This window comes from Pieris brassicae, chromosome 8, assembly GCF_905147105.1.
Source record: "Pieris brassicae chromosome 8, ilPieBrab1.1, whole genome shotgun sequence".
NCBI lineage: Eukaryota > Metazoa > Arthropoda > Insecta > Lepidoptera > Pieridae > Pieris > Pieris brassicae.
The window spans coordinates 1,318,356-1,345,375 of NC_059672.1; the positions used below are offsets into that span (position 1 = coordinate 1,318,356).

At 37.5% G+C, this 27,020-nt stretch overlaps 1 protein-coding gene across 1 annotated transcript in view; it reads right to left on the bottom strand.

The window, feature by feature from the left end:
- Positions 1–6,620: 6,620 nt before the first annotated feature.
- The window catches only part of LOC123713016 (ski oncogene), a 56,671-nt gene continuing 36,271 nt past the window's right edge, over positions 6,621–27,020 (bottom strand). The window contains exon 2 of the mRNA XM_045666483.1: positions 6,621–9,084. Within this exon, the coding sequence (XP_045522439.1) occupies positions 8,584–9,084 (501 nt within the window). The 3' untranslated portion in view covers positions 6,621–8,583. The remainder of the gene's footprint in view (positions 9,085–27,020) is intronic.

Below are 27,020 nucleotides of genomic sequence, written 5' to 3' on the forward strand. Positions count from 1 at the left end.
GTAACTCAAAGCTATGTCGTCACGGAGTTGTACGACCTTTGTACCGCCACCAACTACCTATCATCGAGTCCGTATGTCGTAACTAAATCGATCTTATAACTACGAACAAATATATACTTATTTACGTAATTGATTACAATAATCTTATTCTTATCTATTTTCCCTTCAATAATAAAATAATCCGTTTGATAAAGGTATATAAAGTTATGCAATAAAAGGCATTCGATAGATTGAAAAAGTTCTTAACATATATCTTATTAGAAACGAAATAGACACATATGAAGAATATAATTTAAACATAATTTCTTCAAACTTACTGCACTTTATGCTATCAAATAATGTTTTGTGTTCTTGGTAATAACATTTTGTATGTGTAAAGTTAATTTAAATATTAAATCCGTCTGCAGTAGGCATATTCGATGACCTTGCCTTACCCGTTTATCAAGCGTCTAGTGAGTCTCGAGAGTCGAGCGACTTCGTAGTTCGTTTGATGTGTATTGTTTTGATTTAATTTGAGTATTTCATAAACTACCTTCTGGACTTGGAGTTTATTTATGACATAAAGTCGTCCTTTTCTGTGTGGAACAAAGGCATATAAAACAAATAATATTATATTAAATATTTTGGTCTAATTACCTTGGTTTATAGAAATATAATCGAAAACATAACTAATTGTTAACTCTTCTCAGCGCCCTCTGTGAATTGTGTTAATAATATCATATTATATGTGGTATGATAAAACAACTTTGCTGTAATTTGAAAAATATAAAATAGATGGCGCTAAATATAAAAAAGACAAATCTAGAATAATATTAGTTTTATTCAACATTAAGAATTTAAGTTTCAAGAAGCAAGTGATTGACATATCGTTCAGTCTTTTTCAGCATAGACAATACAGACAGTAACAAAGCATATTATTAGTAGGCATATTAGCTATAAGATAGCAAATTCGATCATTTCACTCATGAAAGTGCTCTAAGTCTTGTATATATTGACTTTACTGGTACTACAAAATTTACGAGCAAGGTTTGCCTAGTTGCTCACTAACGGACCATGCGCATTTAATATTCGCTCAAACAGTGAAGGAAAACATCGTGAGGAAACCGGCTTACCTGAGACCCAAAATGTCGACGGCGTGTGTGACAGGCGCAGGAGGCTGATTCTACTTTCATATTACATTGACAAATGATCATAAAACAGATACAGAAATCTGAGGCTCAGACCTAAAAAGGCTGTAGCGCCACTGATTTATTTTATTTTTATAACAAAATTTACACGTATTCTACATTAGTATTTAAATGATAAGTAAAATCACACATGGAGCGTTTATAAAAAAATTCATTCGTCTAAGTAGTTAATTAAAGATATTGTATGGAAAATCAAACTAGACATCAGAAAGTAATATTTCTTATTGAAGTAAACAAATTATCACACGTCAATACTATGCTAGTACTTACAATGTATTTTTAAAATACGATGACAACTCGCGCCATCTATGTCAGGTCCTTTTAATTTTGCAAGACATTTGTAATAAAACAGTAAATAACTTTAAATACTTTATTTTGCGACTGTAGTGGTAGCATTTTGAAGAGTACATGTATTTAACAATCATACATTGAGATCACAGGAGTACGTAACACCCTGGCAAGTTACTGCGTTGCTCATTTTTACCTCTTGAATACAAAGATTAATTAATTGAATTCTTATATATAAATAAGCAACGCCTTAACTAGTATTTAAGTGTCCAACAGTCTGACAATCCTTCCTTTTACTGTACTTACAAAATAAAAATATTTACATAACTCTCTCACTGTCTAAATTTTATATGAATACAACCCGTGGAGTTTACAATGATGTAGGCCCATTTCGTAAAAAATAATGCAATATTTTGATAACTGATGCTCAATTGTACTTATTGGATATAGTTGTCAATGTATAGTATGAATGGCGCCAAAACTGAAATATGACAGAGTATAGAGTATAGATATACACGCCTCATATCCATATAATAATGGAAACTCCTTGGTCATAAAATTTCATGTTAAAATGATTTTATTTTTAGTCTGTGTAAAGTAAATAGGTTCCTATTGTTAGGAATTAAAACATATACTTAAATTATTTTTAATAAAAAAAAATTGCGTACGTGATTTATTTTAATTAATATATATTGAAGTTGTATATATTGAGTATCAGTACTAATACCGGTACATTTAGAAATAATATTTCTAAAACATTTATATTATTAATAGAAATGCAGCTAGCACCATTTTGATTGACAGTGAGAGAGTCGAAACTTTTCCATCGATACAATAACGATTTAAAGCAATAACATATTTATAACAGCCTATGAAAAACCTAAACATTTCAAACCTGTACAAGAAATTTAATACAGCGCCACCTAGTGGCGACAATCGAAATTTAGTAAAATCTTTAAAATATTAAAACGAATTTCATATGGCTGACAAAATCACACAATTTATACTTCTTTCTTTATAATATAGCTCGAACATTTGTTTAAATCGATTTTTATAACGCAGCGTAACAATGTCACTTTTTTATTTCTAGTGTTAAGTCGCAAATTTAACAATGACTCCCAAATGGCTAAGCCATAAAACAAAAAATATAATTCAGTAGTAGCCAATAAATACTAAAATTATATTTATTATATTTACAATAATTAGATACTAGATTAGCCAAGCCAAAACATCGTAGCACCAAAAATATATCCAACAATCGGTACTGACAGAAAAGTTTCCATACACTATTAATACATATCAAAACCGGATATAATGACACAAGGGACATCCCTAAATTCGACTGTCATATTGACATTGCAGTCCTTATATCCAATTTTCACGTTTAATCTAATTAAAATAAGTTATTACACTCGTCTGTGGTATGTAAATTTACTAAAAAAAAGTAAATGGTAATTTTCTCGAAAAGTCTCTGACTAGAGATACCTCTTAATCTAAAACCGAATTAATAACTAATTTAACATAGCACATATTACAATTTTAAGGAATTAAACACAAAACATATGAACAATTTGAGCTTTGCCAAAATTTGTGAAATTATATTTCACTATGCTCGGCATAGTTTTCACTAACATGAATGTAAATGTGATGTTTATGTCCAAATTATCATCTTGTAACATTTTAAATATAGGGGAATGTAAAACGAAAAGTGTTGCCAAATCTAGACAGCAATTAGCGCTGGATTTCACCCCGCTTATCCGTAGAGAACGAGCGCTGACGGATTCAATATTATTCAAGCCGCTTAATATAGTGACAGCAGCGCTAAGTTGGAATAATGACATGGCGTGAAGTGATGCAATAGGTTCATCTTATTGTACTCGCGTTTCGTGCGGTGAGTGAGACTCCCGGAGCCCATCAATTCCCCCCTCCCCCAGAATATGAAGATGCAGTTTAAACAGAGATTACCCCAGGGGGGTACCACACGTTTCCGCTGTGGAGAATCCCCCTCTGAGCGTCCATCATCGGAACAATCAGTATTCGGTGGTGGATGCACAGGCTGCCCTTCGTATTCTGGGGTGGGCAAAAACTGCTCAAAAAACTATAAGTTTCGATCTCGGGGCAAACGGAAGAATTTACCGAAGGCATCCCCTTCCACGCTCTCAGTGGACTTTACCAATGTTAGGGGGCTCAACTCTAATCTTAACGCGGTTCACTTTCACCTCGAAACTGCGAAGCCGGCCTTATTCTTCCTTACTGAGACTCAGATATCCTTCCCGGCTGATACTTCCTACCTCTCCTACCCGGGGTACAAATTGGAACATTCATTTGTGCCGCGGGCGGGAGTTTGCGTGTACGTCAGAGAGGATATCTGTTCTCGTCGCCTCGGGTCGCTTGAAGGAAGGGACCTATCTAGCCTCTGGCTGCGCGTAGACTGCGATGACCATCCGCGATTCTACGCATGCCTGTATAGGTCCCATAGCGGAAATACCGAAACTGAGCGACTCATTGAGCACATCCAAATGGCTACAGATTCCCTGCTCGAAGGGGTTCCTACCGCTGAAATCGTGATACTTGGCGATTTTAACGCTCACCATGCCGATTGGCTCGGTTCGGAAACCACCGATCACGCGGGAAGATCCTTTCACGACTTTGCTTTAGCTTACGACCTGTCACAAATGGTCCCTGCGATTACGCGAATACCAGATGTGGATGGTCATAAACCCTCTTTGTTGGACCTTCTGCTGACCTCACATCCGGAGACCTATCAAGTCTCTGTTGACCCGCCATTGGGTTCATCGGATCATTGTGTGGTCCGGAGTACTGTGCCTACTACGCGCCCTCCTCGGCCCCGTTTTTCGGGTTGTCGTCGTATTTGGCACTATCGGTCAGCAGATTGGGATGGGATGCGGTCTTTCTTTGCGTCCTACCCTTGGGGGCCTATGTGCTTTTCGTCGGAAGCTCCAGATTCCGTCGCTGCCTCTGTCGCCGAAGTGGTTCTGCAGGGCATGGAACTTTTTATTCCATTCTCTGCGGTGCCGATCGGTAGCAGGTCACAGCCCTGGTTTAAGCGTTCTTGCAAGGCGGCATCGCGTCGAAAGCGAGAATGCTTTAATGCATGGGCGGAGGCGGCGATATCTCGTGATGCCAATACCAGCGAACATAAAAAAGCATATAACTCAGCCTCCAGGTCCTTCAAACGGGAAATCGCTAAGGCAAAGTCAGAGCACATCGCCAGATTTGGCGAGAGATTGGCCCAACTCCCTTCTGGGACTCGAGCCTTCTGGTCTCTCGCCAAAGCTGTACAAGGGAATTTTTGTCAGCCATCGATACCACCGCTGCACAGAGAGGATGACTCGCTCGCCCACACTGCGAAGGAGAAGGCCGACCTCTTGGGCTGTCTCTTTGCGTCCAACTCGACTTTGGATGACCGGGGGAGATCACCACCGGCGATTTCGCGGTGTGATAACTCAATGCCGGAAATCACATTCCAGCAACGTGCTGTTCGGAGAGCACTATCTTCCTTGGACATTCATAAGTCGAGCGGGCCGGATGGTATCCCTCCAATTGTGCTGCGTACATGTGCTCCTGAGTTGGCTCCGGTCCTGACGCGCCTTTTCCGGTACCTGTACTCGCTCGGCACTGTCCCGAAGTGCTGGAAGACCGCTTCGATACATCCGATCCCTAAAAAAGGCGATCGCACTGATCCATCCAACTATCGCCCAATCGCAATAACCTCCTTGTTCTCCAAAATAATGGAATCCATTATTAATGGCCAGCTCTTGAGTTATCTAGAGGGCCACCAGCTGATTAGCGATTATCAGTACGGCTTTCGTCGTGGTCGTTCAGCTGGCGACCTTCTAGTATACCTTACTCATAGATGGGCAGAGGCAATTGAGTCCAAGGGGGAGGCACTAGCGGTTAGTTTGGACATAGCGAAAGCCTTCGATCGGGTGTGGCACAAAGCACTGCTCTCGAAGCTACCAGCCTACGGGCTTCCTGAGAAATTATGCGACTGGATCTCCTGCTTTCTAGCCGATCGGAGCATCAAGGTCGTCGTCGACGGAGCATGTTCCGACCTTAAACCCGTGAATGCTGGGGTCCCACAAGGCTGTGTTCTGTCCCCGACCCTGTTTCTTCTGCATATCAATGACATGTTGCAACTTAGCAACATTCATTGCTATGCGGACGACAGCACTGGGGATACTCTTTACACTGGCCGGGCAGGTATTTCTCGGGCAGTTGTCGATGAGTACCGGAACAAACTTGTGTCTGAAGTCGAAACTCTTTTACGTGGAGTCTCGGACTGGGGTAGACTAAACCTAGTCCAATTTAACCCCAAGAAGACACAAGTTTGCGCGTTTTCCGCGAAAAAAATACCCTTTGTCGCTACTCCTCTTTTCGAAAACACTCTTCTTGAAGCCACAGCCAGCATCGGAATACTTGGCGTTGACATATCGAACGACGTTCAGTTTCGCGGTCATTTGGAGGGAAAGGCTAAATTAGCCTCCAAAAAGCTTGGTGTGCTCAGCAAGGCGAGACGGTACTTCACTCCGGGCCACCGCCTGCAACTCTATAAAGCGCAAATACGGCCCCACATGGAATACTGTTCTCACCTCTGGGCGGGGGCTCCCCAGTACCAGCTCCTTCCACTTGACCGTATCCAACGAAGAGCGGTTCGAATCGTCGATGACCAATCCCTCTCCGAGCGGCTCGATCCTTTGGCGTTGCGTAGAGATGTGGGGTCACTCTGCATCTTCTACCGCATTTACCATGGAGAGTGTTCAGAGGAGTTGTTCGGATTAATACCTGCAGCTGAGTTTCAGCATCGGACGTCGAGGCAAAATACAAAATTCCACCCGTATCACCTCGACGTCCGACGTTCCACGACTGAGCGTTTCTCAAGGCAATTTTTGCCGCGCACCACCGCTATGTGGAACCAGCTGCCCACTGAAGTATTTCCGAACCAATTCGACTTAGGGTCCTTCAAGAAAAGAGCGTACAAATTCTTAAAAGGCCGGCAACGCACTCGCGAGCCCTCTGGCATAGAGAGTGTCCATGGGCGGCGGTATCACTTAACATCAGGTGAGCCTCCTGCCCGTTTGCCCCCTATTTTAAAAAAAAAAAAAAAAAAAAAAAAAAGGCGCGCTTTTGCTGATTGGCCAAACGAATTGACAGATCTTTACGCTTGTCTATTAATGGGCCACAGACATGTTTGTTTTACATTCTAAGCCCGCAATTTACTATTTGGACGTTTAAAAACAAAACAGAAACTGTTTAAAAAAATAAAATTTTAGGTACATTTGGCATAGAGGAATATATATAGAATTGGATTTACAACAATATCCGCGATTCGCCTCCAAGTACTTATTGGTATTAATGGGGCCTACCTATGTAATGTTCGACGAAACAGACGGAAACGTCTGTTTTGAAACATTATTTACAAATGCATAGTTACTGGCTAAGTGATTAATAGGTAAAATGCACACATTGTGATGATAAGGGATACCAAGACTGGCAAATAAATAAAAAAGTATAAAATATGCCTACATTAAGGCAGTGTTTATCAAATTATTGCTCCGAACTACGATAAAATTAAAAAAAAAAAGAACGAATATAACGACACCTATTTATATTCCGGTTTCTATGTCCGAACGAGTTGCAATTACTACGCGACGTTACTAACTGTCAACGTCAAAACGAATCTAGTAAAATGAATGCGTGTTCCAGCTATGCATACAGCGCAATGGCGAAACTATTTCACTATAATTGGTCGTTATACCCGTAATTTTGTTGTTCTAAACGAAAATGCTTATTTTAATTTCTTAATTTAGCATTTATATACAATGAGGTAGAATGCGGGTTTACCCTTATGTAAATTTTGTCGGCACATGCCATGCCACAGATCCAAAATGTGAGCCAAAGATGAACTTAAAGAAATTCATATGATTTTATATGCTCTATTGACCGATTTAACCTAGATTTAAAATATGTAAACTAATGTTTTATGAAATTGAGGGACCCTTCAAAACGCCATGTTCAGGTACTGGACAAGTTATGAAGCCATTTTGTACCATTCTCGCTGCTGTTAGTCTTCACATCTTGTCTCTGGTAATGAATGTGGTTTTAAATTTTGGTTCGTTCAAAGAGTTCATAGTACAAACAGTTCCAGACTTTATTGGCTCCATGACATTAGATAGGCCCCTCATACGAAAACATGATTTGAAGAAGAATTTAGTTCCATTTCACACCACCTCCGTTATAAGTGGATTTTTTCTACCTTAATAAAATCAGTATGAACTTATTGGTCTCTTTCTGTCAAATTGTTAATGTAGAGATAAAAAGAGACGGAATGATTTTGTCATACATATACTTTCGATGGTGTTTACCATGACAAGTATTTTTCGTTTTCCCTTTTAACAATAATTGACCAATAGTGCAAATTAAATGTAAATTGTTTTGGCCATTTCAAATAAATAATGGTCATCTACGCCATGGTTTTCATTATGGGCACCAATTAAGCGGATGTCTTATAAAAGAATTGTATATCGTTAAACTGAATGGATTATACATTATTTGGTATTATAGAGGTCTTACAGAGTTATTTAGAGAAAACAATTGGCAGTATGTACAAACTAATGTGGTTTAAAATTGTATATAAAATAACGATGTATAAATTATGCTCTATTTATTATGTGAGTATTGAAGCATATGGGAAGGTATATAATACCGGAAAATGGCACATAGACAACAGTTTTGGGGCTAGTTCACTATGCATTTACCGAATTAATCGGTGTTAAACAGTCGGGCCGTACTTAGATAACTATTGATTACCACAATGTAACTTACAATTGCACACAATCTGCGCCAGCACTGTAACCACCAATAGTTGTTCCACGTCTTTATATGGAAAGTTCTCTCGAACGCGGCTCAAAATTAAAGCTATTGGTAGCTATAGGGATATAATTACAAGAAATCCAAGAGCTTTAAATGGTTCCACGATCAGCTCTAACCATCGACAGACACGATACCGTTAAGCACCTCAACATTTTGTACTCTAGACATCGCTAAGCGTTCATCACATCACAAGCCGAGTGATTACCCGCATCGGTCAACAAGGCGGATCACTATCTCTGGGCGGAGAGGAATTCGGCTCTGGTTTATCTTCGAGGAGTTGTTCTCTCCTCTCTAACTCTCTTTCCCTTTCCTCGAGCCTTGCCTCGCGCCTGGCGAGCTCTACCTCCCTCTCTTCCAGGGTTCGTTCGCGTTCGTTTAAACGCGCCTCTGCGTCTAACAATCGGGCAGTGAGCTCTGGGTCTGATGGGGGTGGTGACGTGGATGAAGTCACGTCATCTATAGGCGGAGTTAGCGGTTTGAGGGCAACATTTGGCTGGAAGTCGTGTTCGAACCTCCTGCAATCTGCTACTCGGACCACCCTTTCTGGGTGGAGGAGTTCTGGCTCCCTTTTGCCCCAGGGTCGGAAGGTCTGGGCGGTTCTGTACCGTAGATGGGCGTATGGGTCTAAATAGAGGGCGCAGCCAAAGTCTTCGCTCCTGACTTTCTTCGGCGGTGATTCTGGAGGCTCGGGTTTGCAGACAATCGTCTCCAGCACCTGAAATTGAAAGAGGACTAATGAGATACGAAATTTCCACAGACATATATAAAAGAAAGTCGTTTTAGTAACACTATTTGTAACTTAAGAACTGCCGAACAAATTTAGCTGAAAAAATAAAATAAAAAAGCAACATACATAAGTTATTATGCATAATTAATAAACAAACAAAAAAACTCAAAATAAAATATACCTAACTAAAATTATACAAAGTAAAATCTAAAGAATAGATATAAATAATAATATGTTATATGTATGAACAAAAAGCTAATCCAAAGGTTAATTGAGTAACAATTAATATGTATAAGTAGTGGCTAATTACGAGGCAGAAGAAAAATGATCGAAACGAAGATTTTTTAATGAATTTAAAGACTTGATCTGATATCGATAAGAAATTCCATAGCAGGATATTTTGCACAGTAAAGGAGTGATAGAATTCAGTTTTATGAGTAGTAATACTAGGTGACGAACACAGGACATACTTTTTATCCTGTGGGACGTAACATAAAACGTGATATAAAAACGCAGCAAAAAGAAAAAACTAAAAATTGATCAGTCAAAACATCACAAATTAGTGAATCGATTTTAAACTGCTCATTTATTTCTTCAAAGGAGGAACAAAGTTCGTCAGATCAGCTAGTTGTAGTATATATCTATATTACATGTCTACAAGTAAATATGGCGAAATCTTGTATAATCAAAACATAGTAAATATTATCAAATCCATTGAAGCATCATTGTGACGCATGAGAATAAAATAGAGGTCACTCTTATCTGACACGAGATGAAAGCTTTGTGTTTCATTTTACGCAAATAATAATACTTTTAGTATTGTTTATGATACAATTTGACATAGAGAATATATTCTACATATGTTACAATCAATCTGTTTTAAATACCAACTATGGTGAACATAAAATTTACAAAAAAAAAAATGTTTTTATTGGTAACTTTTATTCAATAATTAAATAAGTGTTTATGGAAATATATACGAATAATATAGAAAATAAAATATTGTATGGCGGTACATATGCATTAAAACTTAACGAACTTAGGTATTTAGTTAATACTCTCCCCCTACTAGTCTCAACTTGCTCTAGAGTAGAGACTTGGACAGTAGGGTTCAATTGCACAGGAGCTAATTAAATATTTAAGTTGGCGCAATACAGCGAGGAAATGCCAGCATTACACTGCCACAGGGACAATTTTTTTTATGATTTTTTATTTTTAAAGATACAGGCAAACTTCTTGAGCATTAAACGAGGGAGTGGGAAAAAGTTTGCGCATCGTCGCACAGCGCGGGAGTCAAACGTCGACTGATTTACCAATCACGCGATCGACACGTCAGCCTCCCCCCCGTGATATTTAAAAATCGCTTCTGCGCAGGTAAGGACATTTGTTCAAGATGTTTGCCGGTATCTGTAGCAACTAGCAACTATTACTGTACTGTAAAAAAATATTTTTTATTATTTTGGAAGCAATCCCGCGTAAGGAAGCTTATTAGCTGACATGATATGATTTTATCAATAACATGTTTATAAGGCCGACCGCTTTTCTGATATTGATAACATGAGTGAACAAATATAGTCAGTAGAAGTACTGTGAAAATCCATAGCGCTAATACCTGCAACATGAGCACACCTGCACACCTTCACGTACGTGGCCTCACACAACACACCCGAATTAGATATTACTTAGTTAAATGTATTTAATAATAAATGTAATAGAAGGCAAACGGACAGGAGGCTTACCTGATAGTAAGTGTTCGTTTACAGAGGCTGCTAGTTAGCCTATATTACTCTATTATATTACAACTACCTTATATTTTCAATTATGTCGATAAATTCCAATAATTATCACGTCATTTATCGAGACAGCAGAGACAATTTTAGGCGCGAACTACACCTTCACGCTGTCAACTCCATGACAACATGACAGATGGCAGTGTCACTTAACATTTGAGCTTGTCACCTATAATTATTTTTTATTCTATTGAAACCTTTTAAGCATATATTATTATATGTGATAACCATAATTTAAATTTAATTTGAATAGAGTTATGATTGAATCTTCCAACAGATTGACAAGTCTACAAAAAATGTTTAAAAAAAAACATGTTAACGTTGTCTATGGCTTTATCTTATCTGTGCCAGTTTTCTCCGCTCTTAAACCATGAATGCATATTCAGCAGTTTTCTTTAGTTCTTTACTTTCCAAAGCCACATAATAGATGGCACCACAAGATGTGAATGTACGCTTTGGCTTATCGTTAAATGGTAAGTTTATAACAACTTTTTGTAATAATAAACAATATATATTATTCAATGTTCGGTAATCTATAGGTACATTTATTAAATGAATAGTAGAAACTTGTATTTGGTTTACAATAGTACAATACTAAATACTTTCTTTCCATTTTCTATACAGTTACATATAATGTAATCATTTCGCGACTATATTCATTAAAAAAATCACCCAAGAGGGGTTCATATCCACAGACGACTAACATTTAGCTATAAGTAAATACTAACAGTATTTGAATTGAAAATTGAGGATATGTAAATGAAATAAGGTTAAAAGTAACAACTACTAACAGAAAATCACTCTCGACTATAGACATTGTAAGCGTTGCGTAAGCAGTCGACGTCATCCCCACCCCTCGTAAGGGGTGGTTGTATATAGGTCGCGGCCAGGCCGTAGACAACCCCCAGACAAACCTGACGCAAGATGCGAATATTATGACAATCGATATGTTTCGTGTTGACAAAATACGTGTGAGAATTGTTACTAGTTGACTGGGCGTTGTTTTTAAAGATAGTGCTAATTTATTTAGTTACAGCTCAAATTATGCATAACAAAAAACAAATATATAAAACTGAAGCTAAATATAGCATGCATAAATGTTTGCATACACTTATCATTTAGGGATGTAAAAATAGTTTACGACCTATTCTCAGACATAATAATACTTTTTGGCATAGACCTCCTCTTAATCCCGTCATTTCTCTCTGCACTGTGACGTTCTCTTCCATTAACCACCTGCTTCCTCCTATTACCTCTGAGACATATCAAACGCAAAGAATCATAAAATTTCATCTAGCCGATTCGGAGAAATTTGGTTAATATAATATATATTAGCTATAAAAGATTACTTACTAAAAACTGGGTCAAATATATCCAAAGATAAAATATAAAATCTCATTTCCTAAAAGGAAAATAACTTTCTTAACGCCCACGCTTAGAAGCCTTACGAATGACCGAATTTTCCATGAAAGGCTGCATGACATCACCGAACAATGTATTCAATGGCACATATAAATCTTATTTACATAGGAAAAAGAAACAGAACAACGTATATATTACATAACGAATTTTCTTTTGTCCTTTTCTGAGATTATTTCTCTACATAAGTAACTACGTAATATGTAACCAGATTTCGTGTCCTCTATATTTACTTCACATAGATAAATAGAAAGCTTGCACAGGGTTTAAACACACGACCTTTAGTTTGGTCACTGAAGTATTTCCGAACCAATTCGACTTAGGGGCGTAACAATTCTAACAACATCAGTCGCAAGCCATTGGCATTGGGTGTGTTTATGGGCGGTAGATATTTCCAAAACCATACGATATTAGGTCCCTTCAAGAAAGAGCGTATCAATTTCTAAAAGGCCTGTAACGCACTAGCGAGATTTCTGGCATTGAGTGTGTCCATGGGCGGTAAATAGTCCTGAATTGATACGATATAAGGGACCATCAAGAAAAGAGCGTATCAATTTCTAAAAGGCCTGTAACGCACTAGCGAGATTTCTGGCATTGAGTGTGTCCATGGGTGGTAAATAGTTCTGAATTGATACGATATAAGGGACCATCAAGAAAAGAGCGTACCAATTCTTAAAAGGCCAGTGTCGCACTTGCGTGTCCTTTGGCATGTATCATGAGCGGTATCACATAACATCAGGTGAGCCTCCTGCCCATTGTGTTCTATACAATAATAAACTATTTTTAACTAATTTTTAAAATTGCAAGAGACGATGGCAAGCGGCCGGATGGGACGGGTTTTGGTATGGGATGTTAGTTGTGTGGAAAAGTTTGCCCCGTCTCACCTCACTTGGACAAACAAGTAGCTGGGTTCGCCGCAGAGCAGGTGAAAAATAACAAAAGGGCTCATATATAAGTCTTTCATCCACCTGAAGCCTAAGCGTGGGTCTGAACACAGAGGCATGCCGGTTTTCTTAATGTTTTCCTTTTCGGTCGGAGTGTTAACGTATTTATTAACAAATACATAGAGCCAATATAAACTTACTTTTACGACCATTTTTTTAAGGTCCATGGAATGACTTACGTCGTAAAAAATAACGATCGTACGGTAACAATTTGAATAGTAATTGCATGGATTTATACCAAAGCTTGTACATAAGATAATGCTTCCAGAGGAAATAAATTATCTAAACGCAGCTTTTGAGTTAATACGTAGTAGACCAGTGTTACTAATAGGTTACTACTAAATACGTATATCTTAATACACTAACAATGTTATTAAGATTTAATAATAAAAAATGTGGAACTTGCTGTAAGGTCGTAGTGGACGAAAGTAGTAACTACATGGAGAGGCTCACCAGGCAAATGGTACAGGTGCAGAGGCACCTTACGCTCGATAGGATGATGACATCAAATAAATCTCGGGTCCTCAATGGATGCAAATAGGTCGAGATATAGAAAGATGGCAAGCCTTGGCCGCCTGCCTTTACCGGAGAGGGTAACATACTAACTGTTTCAAATATTTACTAACACATACTGGATCGTGAAATAATTTAAGGCTTAAAATAAAAAAAAAACTGAACTTAAGTGGAAATGGGCGGGACACATGGCAAGAGGAAAAGAAAAGTGGAGCAATAAAGTACTAAACTGGGTACCAGCAAGGCAAACGAAAAAGAGGAAGATAACTTAGAAGGTGGAAGGACCAAACCATTATTTGCAAGAATATTATACAAAATCTGTATCTAACGTTTGCATATTCTGCCACACAAATTTGCAAATTTGTCTTAAAAGGTAGAAGTTACAATTACATTATGAGTCATATCATTATAGTCAATATTATATTTCATCGTGTCGGAATGACTTAACATCAGGCGAGCTTTCTGCCGATTTGTTATAAAATCTTTAGACTACAGCTGATAATAAAATCCTATTTATAACTCTACAAAAGCATTTGATTTATCATCATGATGAGTGGTTCTGATGATGAACCTACGATAAGGCGTTATAGCTAACCACACCAACGTTGTTCCACAACTGAGCTGAAGTATTTCCGAACCAAGTTCGAGTTGGGTCATTCTCAAAAGGCTGGCAACGAGCTCTCTGGCTTTAAGAATGTCCATGAGAGGCAATGTCTCTTAGATCAGACGAGTTTGAACGTTTTCCCTTTATTCTATATGGAAAAATACACAATCACGCTTAAGTGCAGCGAAAATATTTGCTACAGTCAAAACTCTTCCGGTTAGTTTATTGATGGCTTGGTCACTGTCCAATTATCATCAAACGTTGACTCAACCGGATGTCGCCCATAATTCAAAGGAAAAATTTTAATGCTTTGTTTTCGTTTTATTGGGGAAAACAGTCAAATTCTTATAATATCTTTAAAAATTTCAACTGTTTGTAAGAGAAGAGAAGTTTGGTAAGAGAAACATACCATATAATTAAAAGCTTTTAATGCTGATTAGCCTCCAAGCTAAATATAAAGTAAATATGCCTACAGTAATATGAAATATGGGCTTCGAAAAAAGCCTTCTTGAAACAAAAAGAGTATGTCAGGACGTTGCAAGTGGAAATCCGAGGTCTCTGCCTAGTACCTAACCCTACAAAAGACCTACATAGTTCCTAATTTATGGTATATAACAGGGTGCAAGGTGGCAGGAGGCTCACCTGTTGTTAACAGATACAATCGCTCATAGACACTCACAGTTGCAGAGGTATCGCAAGTGCGTCGCCGGTCTTTTTTCCAAGTTTCGTTTGAAAATACAGAATACTTAGTATATTACAAAGAAACATTGGATGATTGTTTATCAACAAGCGCTCATGACCTTGAAATCAAAAAACATTCCTTTGGTCCTTCGTATAATTCGTTTCATAATGAATAACAATTTGTTACCTTAATCAGACTACATTAATATTAATAAAGTTAATTAGAAATAAAGTATGCAAACAGCCGCTGTATTTGCATGCTCTGAATATGATGTTGTCCCATTCGGTGTCGAGACCCTAGGTCCGTAAGGTTCTAGCGTTATAAGGCTTTTTAAGGAAATAGCAAAAATATTAGTCGACATCACAGAAGACGGAAGAGCTGGCAGGTCGGACAAAGCATTAGTCTAGCTATCTCAAAGGGGGAACGTAGAGCAGTGTTGGCCTAGTGGCTTCAGCGTGCGGCTCTCATCCTTGAGGTCGTAGGTTAGATACCCGGCTGTGCACCAATGGATTTTCATACTATGTGCGCATTTAACATTAGCTCGAACGGTGAAGGAAAACATCGTGAGGAAACCGGCTTGCCTTAGACCCAGTCGACGGTGTGTGTCAGGCACAGAAGGCTGATCACCTACTTGCCTATTCGATTAACAAATGATCATGAAACAGATACAGAAATCTGAGTCCCTGATTATTATTATTATTATCTCAAAGGGGGAACGCTGCCAGTACGTTCGGAACCTTGCGTAAAGGTACTCCTTTTATTAATATATTTTAAGGTTAGTTATTGTTTCTTGATATATTAATTTATGTTAGCAGTTTTGTGTTGTCTTAGACATTCATGTTATTTTAATTATAATCTATTTTGCCATTAGAAATTATTATTATGTACAATTTAGGTTCAAATTATATTGATGCGATATGAGCCAAAGATCTATTGGTCAAAAATTTCCACCAATATTTCTAACGATATATTTTAATAGAGAAATCTGTATTCCGTACAATCGCAGGTGCACAGCCAGGGTTCAAACGCACGACCTCCAGTGCGCGACCGTGACAGCGAGTTTTTCTTAATATTTTATAACCTTGGAATCGCTTAAGTTTGTTGGAATAGGACGGACTTTTAATGAAGACCAACACTTGTTTTAAAGCCTTTAAGAAGATTATTTACAGTAACATAATGTTTGTACTAAATAAAAGTATATACCACTAATAACCTACACAATCATTAAATATGTTGAAATAGAAAAATAAACTAACTACAAATGTTTGGTCCCTGTGGCAGTGTACCTTTAGTGCTTGCAGCATTACCTAGCTTGATTAAGATACTTATTCGTTGAGCGAGGAGAGCACCAGCTCTGTAGTACAGGCGCCAACCTTCATCTATAATTAAGACCTGTACACTTGAACCACGGCCGAAGATGCTACTCCAATCGGAACAAAATCAAAGTTATACACTATCTTTAGCTGTCTTTTGGAATGGGAGATGCACTAAGTTATTGCTATCATCACTTAATGACCATAATATATTTAATATATATATATATATAAATGAATCCCTATTTCCCTCGGTCACGGCATCACGCTTGAATGGCTGGACCGAGTTTGCTAATTCATTTTTTGTTGTGTTTGTTATTGTCAGGAGAAGGTTTTTATGAAAGGAAAAAAATAAGAAAATTGCACGGAGAATTAGAAAATGTAATTTTTTTCAGTGCGTAGCGTTTTTACAATTCAAACGTTTTTGATGTAACCTTATGGTGTTTGACAACGCATGTTGTAAATATAGTCAAAGAGGATTTAAGAAAAATGAATATCACTTAAAATAAATGCTTCGATTGGAGTTATTATATTGATAAAATACATATAAAATAATTACAGTCGCTATTTGTTTGTGGCATTAATCTTGAAAATCCATGTTTTTCACATGGAATACAAAACTAAAACTATTTATATACGCGCCATAAAAGTAATCAAAGATTGTTGTATATAATAAATCATTAGAATAAAAAACACTTTGTTTGTGGAATATTTTTTTAGTTAATTATACCAATTCGCAATTAATATTCATATTTCATAGTTAGAAAGAAAAAATGTTTGTCGGGTCCGCTAGTATCTTAATAACTTAGCGCGAAACCAAGGTTGCATCAGAGCTACATCGATAGGCTTGAGGTTGTTCGAAGCCCAGCTGAACGCCAATTTCTGTCAGTGTGTTTAACACACATACGGTGAAGGAAAACATTGTGAAGAAACCGGTATTAGACACAAAACGTGAATTTAAAAATGATTTTGGACCCAGAGCTGTAACCCTGGTTTTGACGGAGTTTTTGAAAATTTCCGCCCTTGATTTGAAACCTGCAATTTAATGTATTATTTTTTATTGACGTCCATATGTGAACAAAGTAGGGAAGTCTAATACGACCTTACAGCAAGTTGAACTATATTTTTTCCTGTCAGCGTCTAGACAGCTGCTAGGTCACGCACACACGTGTACGTTATGTAACATTGTTTATAATAACTAGACATCTGGCTAATAACAACCGACTCGCTCCATGTGAAGAGGAAAAATTATTCATAATATTAATGCTCTTCGGTGTTTTTTTCATTTTAACAAAAAAAAAGCAATATTCCGTAAAGGGTTTAAAAGCTGCCATCGCGTAAGACGAGGTCCTTTACTACCTACTTCGCTCGCTCTAATAAACTTCCATCTTGCCCTTTCGGCGACTGATCTAAGGCGCAAGCTGAGGTCCGAGTCTTAGGCGTCTTTCGCTAGTCGTAGGAAAATCCCTTTCCGGCTTAGTTACGCTTAACACAGACATAGCTGGGCTCTAAAGTCCATTAAGGCCAACAGCAATATTCCAATTAAAAACACCAATACCTGGTGGCTGGTGGAGGATCCAGTACACCATTCTTCCTTCACAATATGTTTATCAGAAGGTTATGAGTCACAGCGAGTCCCACATAACATTCCACCACAACACGCGCAATACATTTTTTTTTGCTCTACCCACGCAAATACCTAATTAATTACATATATATTAGAATTGAATGCGCAAAAACCTATTCATTATATACGTTCAATCAATATTCAGACTAGCGATCAGCCCCGGAACCACGAGATGATATAAAGCACTCAGAGTTGTCCATTAACGGTTATTAAAGGCAATTAGTAATGTCCGCTTTGTGTGGTTTTTGTTATTTTGGCATGAATTTTTGCGATCTACTATAATCGTTATATTTTAGTGAATTTATATTAAACCATAATGGATTATACACTGAAACGGTCCTTTGTTATTTATATATATAAAATAAATAAAACCTCTTGCACGGTGGGCTGACGAGCTTAAGAAAGTTGGTGGAGAGGATTGGGAAAAAAATGCTCAAAACATAGAGATTGCCATTTAGAGGAGGCATACTCAATAAAAAATATATATAGATATATGTTTTATGTGTGTTTATTTTGTAAATTTTTCAAGGAATAAATGAGGCTTAATTATTATTATTATTATATATATATGAGTTTCAGTAATTTCGACATATATACACAGTAATCTCCAGTTTAACGCGGTAGAGCTGGACCGCGTTTTTGAACAACTCAAAAGCCAGCAACATGAAGTTTTTGTTTATAACGTTATACGAAAACGTGTATTAAAAAAAACGCCTATATATTTATTAAAAACAGTGGGCAAATGGGCAGTAGGCTCACCTGAAGTTAAATGATACCGCCGCGCATGGACACTCAATGTCGGAGTTCAAAAGGTTACGTTTCCAAATTAAGAATAAATTCACATTCGATTGATCTAGATTAAATTCTTCGAATATTCAACTCATCTTTTAGGTAGAGAAAACTATAGGTGCCTTCGCCAGAATTAGACTTAGAACATATGCCAAGTGATACGAAAGTTAGCACGATTACCAGTTGCGCTACAGCCTTCGGTCTGGACTTTTCTGCCTTCTGCCCCTCAGCCTTCTAACATCACAAACGCCGTCTTCTCGCGATGTTTTTCTTAACCACACAAGCGAGTATATGCGCACATAGAAAGTCAATTGGTACACAGCTGGAGCTCCTACGACCTCAGGGTTGAGTCGCACGCTGTAGTCATAGGCATACTAATACTGAATCCAAACAGCCACGAAGTCGCTAAGGACCTCCAAAATTAATTTCAAACTTCCACCAATTACAATTCCATTACATAAGGAGATTTGTTTTCTCATAACTTTTTTTCTACTGAATACTATAATCATTATTCTCGGGAAACCCCGTAACGAATTATAAAATAGTTAATTTATAACAACAAAAAACTAATCACTGACTATATTGTTAATTCTAATCTGTTGTTTACGAGTCCTGGGTGAGTTTATTAACATTTTAGAAATTAATATAACAATAGATGGATATAGCCTCGTCATAGTTTCAAATTTTTTTGAAACGAGTACAGTAGTGAGTGAACTTCACCATCTAGCGATTTTAACGGATTGAACAGTGCTTATCCGGAGCTGGCTGGATGGTTTTTGGAGAAAGCATTCTTAGGTGCCTATCTCGAGCCTAATCTGCTGTTTTGCTGACGATTTTTTTATTTCTTATATTATTCTGCTTTAACAAAATTGTCTGCTAATTCTTTTGTGTCATTCAAGAATGGCTGCGGCTCCATGTGCACTGTGTTCCTGCCCACCGCCACTTAGAGGTGCGACAGGCTTCTACACGTCACTCACGCCAGTCGTTTCACAAATGTCCTCATTTGGTTCGGGATCTCGAAGGGTGATGCCACGTAATACATATAGTAAGTCGCACTACAACGTTTTTAGATCTAAGCCTCACATTTCTGTAAATTTATGATTACTATTTGCGATAATATATATATCATTACGAGTCCATTCGAGCCCAGTGATCAATCGTTGAATAATTGTATTGCTTTTGTCCTAATATATCAACCAGTATTTTCTCGGAAGCGTCAATAGCTCGCCGTTATCAGCTGCGCAGTGTCCGAGCCAACATTTCTCAAATTCCATAAAATCATCTGTCATAAATCTATGTTGCGTATTTGTATACTCCTTCGAAACGACCGATTTTTATAATTTTTTAGTATGAGATCGTAAATATTTTTTATTATTATTGAGCTGGCCGACCTCCATTTTTTAAACATTTATAATAAAAATTCTAAGAGACGATGCTTGAATATTATTATTTTGTAGATGTTAATTGATACCGTAGCCCATAGACACTCACATTGCCAGAAGGCTCGCAAGTGCGTTGCCGGCCTTTCAAGAATTGGTACGCTCTTTTCTTGAAGTCGACCTTAAGTTGAATTGGTTGGTAAACACTTCAGTGGGTATTGTCTCCTTACGTAATATAATAGCAATTAAAATTTCAAGGCTATATCTTTTGTAGGCCCTAAACAGTCGTAGGGATCGAACCCATGACCTCCGTGTTAATCGTGTTGACCTCGCTCTCTCGTCAGTCGGTACTCATGTCTAAACATCGTGGTCAGCAAAGATACATTTGGAGCAGTCAACTGTTCCCACCTTGTGTCCAGCGCCTCTCTGAGTACACTTTTGAGGAAGGTGAGTCTTACACTTGATCGGTCCATCTGGTTGGTGAGCGTGATCTTTTGCCTTGTGTTACCAACTCCAAGTTCTCATCAGCCGAAATAAGATATATGGTTGACAGGCGAGGCAACTAAGACGAGATTTTTTAACATTACTTGTGTTCAACAGTTAATTTTACGAACTTGGCTCTCATATCATAGTGGACGTTACAAATTCAATCTCTTAGATAATTAAATTTGAATCGCACTATCATTATAGTTTTATTTAATTTTCCTGCTACAGTACAGTACATGAGCGAATCCAAAGTCTTGGGGGTTACAGGCCTCGGACGGGCCTCGGAGTCTCGTGACAAGCTTTTGTCATATATATCTGTATGAAAATCGAGTCAGTCATAGCAAACGACAAATTTGCAAATAATAGGCAAAAACAGATTAGGGCAAAAACCGCCTTCAACGGGAAAGGCGAGGACCTTTACTTCGTACTTCGTTCACTCCAGAGAGCTCAAGGGATTGTCCCCGGGACGGGTCAGAGGTTCAGTGTCACTGGAGACGCCCTTGCAGTTGTCGCTGGAAAGCGCCCATTCAGGCCAAGCTAAGCTGTAAAGGCCCTTAAAGCCAAAAGAGAGATTCATTTCATTTTCAGAATCAGTCATACATTATTAGGAAACTTGTGGCAATCCCAATCAAACCGTTGACTAATAAACCAATTAACAAAATATATTTCTAATTGAAAAACAAATTCGACAGTGTTGCCAAACATTTTACTTTAATATTGTGAAAATTAACAAAGCTGTTCATTTTATCGCCGCTAATAGAATGAAAAAATTTTGATTGCGCTCCAAGAAAAGCATGTGCTAATTCCAACAGAATCTTGGCGACAAATATATGAAGGAATTCTTGATGCTCGGCTATGATTAATTTTCTGAGAATTCACAATACACTTGTTGAAAATGCCGTATTAGGGAGCGGCATTTTTAGCCCTCTGGCATTGACAGGTATAACTTAACATCAAGGTGACCAACCTGCCCGTTTCTATAAAAAAATACGAAGAACTAAATCGTCCCAGGGTCCTAGGGCAGTGTGAATGTCCAGGTGGGTTACAGGTCGTTTCATCTAAATAACGATATGAATTTTGACCACTGTTTGTAAAGGTCTGTGTCGCACAGCCCGGACATGAAACGACCACTATTTAAAACTTCACTGGTTTAAGGTATCGCGCAATATGCTTAAAAAGAGTATTAACAATTTTCACATAACCTGCATCATAGCACACGGAACACACCCCCAAGCACCATCACACAACACACTGGAATTAGGTTTTGTTAAATGTAGGTATATAATGTTTTATAGCGTATATCCTTTTATGTTTGAACCTTTTTGTATATATTATGTATTATTTTTATAGTTAGTTTAATAAATACAAAAATAAAATATTCTCAGATTGAATACCTGATACCTTCCACGTGTAATGCAAGCCGTATAAAATTTAAATAAGAATTTGCTATTAACATTGTTTTACAAATTATAATTTTAGAATTATATATTTCGACCTCGTAGCAATTTGACTACATTGTTAATTTTATTAATGCTATACAATATTTTTATACATTATGTAGCAGCATTTATTGCCAACATATATATGTAGTATTTACAATATTCTTACCCAACATAGTAATAATAATAAAAAAAAATTGCTGGCATTTCTTCGTTGTATTGCGATACTTTAAGATTAAGTATAGTAAATATTATATAATATTCTTTTTAAATTTTCGTCATGTATGTTAAGTACATAACAATCAAATATACAGCGTTTACAATTTTCTTAACCTACATAGTAATAATAATAATTGAAAATTTTATAAATAGAAAATTTAAAAAGTTTGGTCCCTGAGACAGTGTTGCTTTAACAGAATTTCTTCACCGTATTGCGTTACTTCTTCATTGAGCGAGGAAAGCACCAGCTCTGGGGTTACCGGAACTATCTATCTATCAGGCAAACTTGAATCTTTAATTAGCGCCTGTGCATTTGAACCCAATGAAGACTCTACTCCAAAGGGAATAAAATCAAAGTTGGAGAAGAGAGGTTGGAGATATTTAAGCCTCCTTTAAACATATATAATGTTAACACATCAGAAACAATAAGATGGAGGTGCTACAACATATGTAGAGTTTGTATGTAGCGATGATCATAATTATTAGTTCAGCTGTGTCAAACAAAATTACCTCATTTTAATTAAATTGAAGTTTATAAAAGTAATGTACATTCTATTTAACATAAGAGCAAATTGCTAATCTAATGTCTTTAATCTGCACACGACAACAACCATAAAAAGTGGGCATCGCAGCGTATGGACAACTATTAGGTGGACAAAAAAGTTCGTAAAACTAGTGGCGGTACAACCTATTTAGGCCTGGGCCTCTGATTTTTGTATCCGTTTATGATCATTTCTCAAGCTAATAGGCAAGTTGGTGATCAGCCTGTACCTAACACACGCCTACAAGGTTTTGGGGTTAACGTCGGTCGGTTTCCTCACGATGTTTTCCTTCACCGTTCGAGCGAATGTTAAATGCGCACATAGAAAGAAAGTTCTGAAAGTTGGTGCTGGGGATCGAACTACAGTCTCAGCCATCCCTTAGGCCGTAGGTTCGATCACTGAAGCAACTAGACCACTGCTCTGAAATATTCGTAGGCTGATAAAAAGAAATATATCATTATTCAATATCGCCTTTTATAGCGATATTATAATAGTGGTCATAAAAATTTTCGATACCATTTTTATAGTACGTAATGTCTAGTCCCAAAAAGGCTTCAGATTCGGTGATTACCTCTTCTACTGAGCATTCTCTTGAAGTCTGAGAAAAGGAAAAGCCTAAATCTGGAGAATATGGTGGAATAAATTCGGATTTATTACGATAAACAGCTATGTAAGTCTGCCTTTGAGGAAGGAGACTGGATGGCGATGACATCACCGAGGCTTCACGCGAGCTATATAAAATAAATCAGTGGCGCTACAACCTTTTTAGGTCTGGGCCTCAGATTTCTGTATCTGATTCATGATCATTTTTTAATCGAATAGGCAAGTAGGTGATCAGCCTTCTGTGCCTGACGCACGCCGTCGACATTTTGGGTCTAAGGCAAGCCGGTTTCCTCACGATGTTTTCCTTCACCGTTCGATCTAATGCGAATGAAAGAAAATCTATTAGTGCACAGCAGGGTATTAAACCTACGACCTCAGGGATGAGAGTCGCACGCTGAAGCCACTGAAAACTGTTCTGCTGAGGCGAGCTTTGAGTGAGAGGTATCACAAAATCCAATACATCTTTGACGTATGGTAGTCTGAATCAGCGATGTTACTGTGTAGCCACAGCTTAATAACAGATCAGCTCACGCTTGAAACGTGAAGTTCCTCGAAGCAATATGAGCAATGCAATTCTCCTAACCAAATTAGCCATATGTCAAAATGCAACGAAAATGCATTTCTATCAATTGGCAAAGGAGATCTGGCAATCTTCCAGCATTTAGTTCACGTCAAAAACACAGCACCTGTGTTACCTTATTAATTGTCACTAGTAATTTGTATATTGAACCTGGGTTTACTGGAAAGTAAAACTGAATATGACTCGTTTGGAGTATGGACTAAAAGCTAATCATAAACGAATCGTTTTGTTCATTTCCACACAATTACAGTTATTAAACGTGTTTAAACTATACAGAAATCCATCAACTTGGCGGAGAAGATTGGGAGTAAAATGCTCAAGATAGAGCCAGATAGAGGAGAGCCATACTCTATGCCAGTGTCTCCCAACGTGGCGTGGGCCGCCTCACAGGGGGCAATTAGTTTGATAAGGGGGCTTGTCATGTTTCGTTAACTATGTCCTCATTCAAATCTTTTAAGTGAATGTTTTAATATGGAGAAATGTTACGTAGGATTTTAGAAAGGCTAGGGGGGGGGGGGGGGGGCACCCAAACGTTTGGGCAACACTGCTTTATGCGGTGCTGAAAAAAAAAAGGTTTGTTTTTTTATAAAGATGGGTGAATGTTTCAAGAAATAAATGTAGTAATTATTAATATTATCTACCATAATAAGCTATTATTTATCAAACAATTCATAATTAACAATATTTTATGTCACTTGTGATAAAACAGATACAGATTACGACGACGTTAATGTCTAAATGACAATTAACGCGACGCCATCTTGCATAGTTTTGGCGGGTTGTTAAAATTTAATTAAAAGCCTTAACAATTAAAAACATATAATACTATAGGTTCCATTATCACTGATTAATAGTCTGTAATTGTTTTTGACAAAAAGACCATTAAAAAACAAATACATCTTAACTAATAATGACCAACATTGTCGGCCATTTTATGTAACATTCTTCAATATTATTAAATTGTCATTTATATGACCAAAGACAATATTATAAGTAATGTTTTAATAGCTATTGCACTGGGAATTAATCCAGCCGTGTTTGCAAGTTCGTCTACCCCACGGACTTGCTAATTTTGCGCGACAACTTGCTCTTATTGTCAGCTATTCTTGTACTAGTGACATTTCCAAACCAAAATGCGGTCCTTCACCTTTGGTCGGTTTAGATAATTTTTATAATAAACTACATTTATATTAGTTTAATTTAAAATTTCTCGCAAAATTGCCAAATACGTCTGTTTTAGTCTTCCAGTAACTGTTGTTTTTGCATATAGACACTCACATTGCCAGAATGCTTGCATTTTTTTAATGGAAGCTCGCTGTTGGACTGAAGGAAGCAAGGCTAAGGAAAGGTCCTTAGCCTTGCTCGCACATCGTTCACTTTAGTGAGCTTCCATCCTGCCTTTCAGGCCATGACCACCCTGTCATGGAAAACGCCTAAGCTGAGCTGTAAAGGCTAAAGCCAACAGCGAGATTCCATTTAAAAAAAGCGATGAATGTCCTTTTGGCGCGTAGATAGTTTTTTATTAAAAAAAACAAACAACCAAACGTTTCTCCCTACTGGTCGAGTTATTTAAGCGCTTTGTGTGATGTTCAAAATGATATATGAATATCTGTGACTAACTCCAATTATATGTAAGTTCTTGGTACACCATAATGTGGTCCTGGAAGGTTCTATTAAAACGTCGTTTACTCCGGCGTCGTGATTTCCTAACCATTAGACATAAAGATGGATTCAGTTTCCGCACTTAGACGCCCATTTGGTGCGTTGTGTTCAGTGCTGGCTGATTAAGCCAGACTTCTTTTAGAAACTCAGAAGTTTCTTGGCAGGCTTCAAGAAGCTCACTGCTCGGTACCCTACTTAGCCTTAGACGTATTCTTTTTTAGTTTATTTATTCATTTCGATAATATAAAGTATATGTGCCAAAAAATATTATACTAAACATGTAGCCGAAAATGGAATATATAAAGATTGAAACATCGAAAGGAAATAAACTGTTTTTGCCGCGCACCATGTGGAACCAGCTGCCCACTGAAGTATTTCCGAACCAATTCGACTTAGGGTCCTTCAAGAAAAGAGCGTACCAATTCTTGAAAGGCCGGCAACGCACTTGCGAGCCTTCTGGCAATGTGAGTGTCCATGGACAGCGGTATCGCTTCACATCAGGTGAGCCTCTTGCCCGTTTGCCTGCTATTACATTTAAAAAAAAAACTAAATAATACCTAATTCGACTGTGTTGTGTGTGAAAGTTGGGGTGTGTATATGGTGGTGTACTCGAAAAGAAAAACGTTTCCTGTAAGTTTACGATTCGGAGACTTAGGCCAGTATTTCGAAATGTCACGGCCGCTTGAGCACTGTCAGATATGTCAAAATTCAAACAGAATATATGTTTTGATGTGTTATGTTTTGTAATTTTTTCCTCTGATTTTATTGAATTTATTTCTTTAGAGTTGAAAAGTACGCGAAGCGTCGGAAAAAAAATAAAAATTTATAATTATGTAAATAACTATAAGTTACATAGCTTTAATCCGTTCAAAAAGTGTTTTTTCTTTAGAGTTGCCTAGAAGAGATCGCTCAAAAGCGATACAGACGGTTGCTCTTCATTTTTAATTGTGTTAGTTACAATAATAGATTAGTTAACAATAGAAAAACAAGATTTGACAGCTCTTGACAGTAGATTTAAGTGTGACGCTGGGTTGTTTAGTGGTGACACCACCGAAAGTAAAATCGATATTTTTTCTGGCAAACGGAAGTTACACTTACCTCACTAATCCCAAAAGTCGAGACTTAATCTACTGACAGAAATCTCTGCCCGTATGTTACATATAAATGCAAAGTTTTATCAAAATCTGTACAGCATTTATGAAGTGTCAATGACAAAGTGGTCAAAAATAATTAAAAAGCCAATATCTAACTGTAACGCATTTAAGTGGTTTTTTATGTAAATAAACGATAAATTCAAAACTTATTAGTTGCCTTGGCAACACAACTGGTTCTA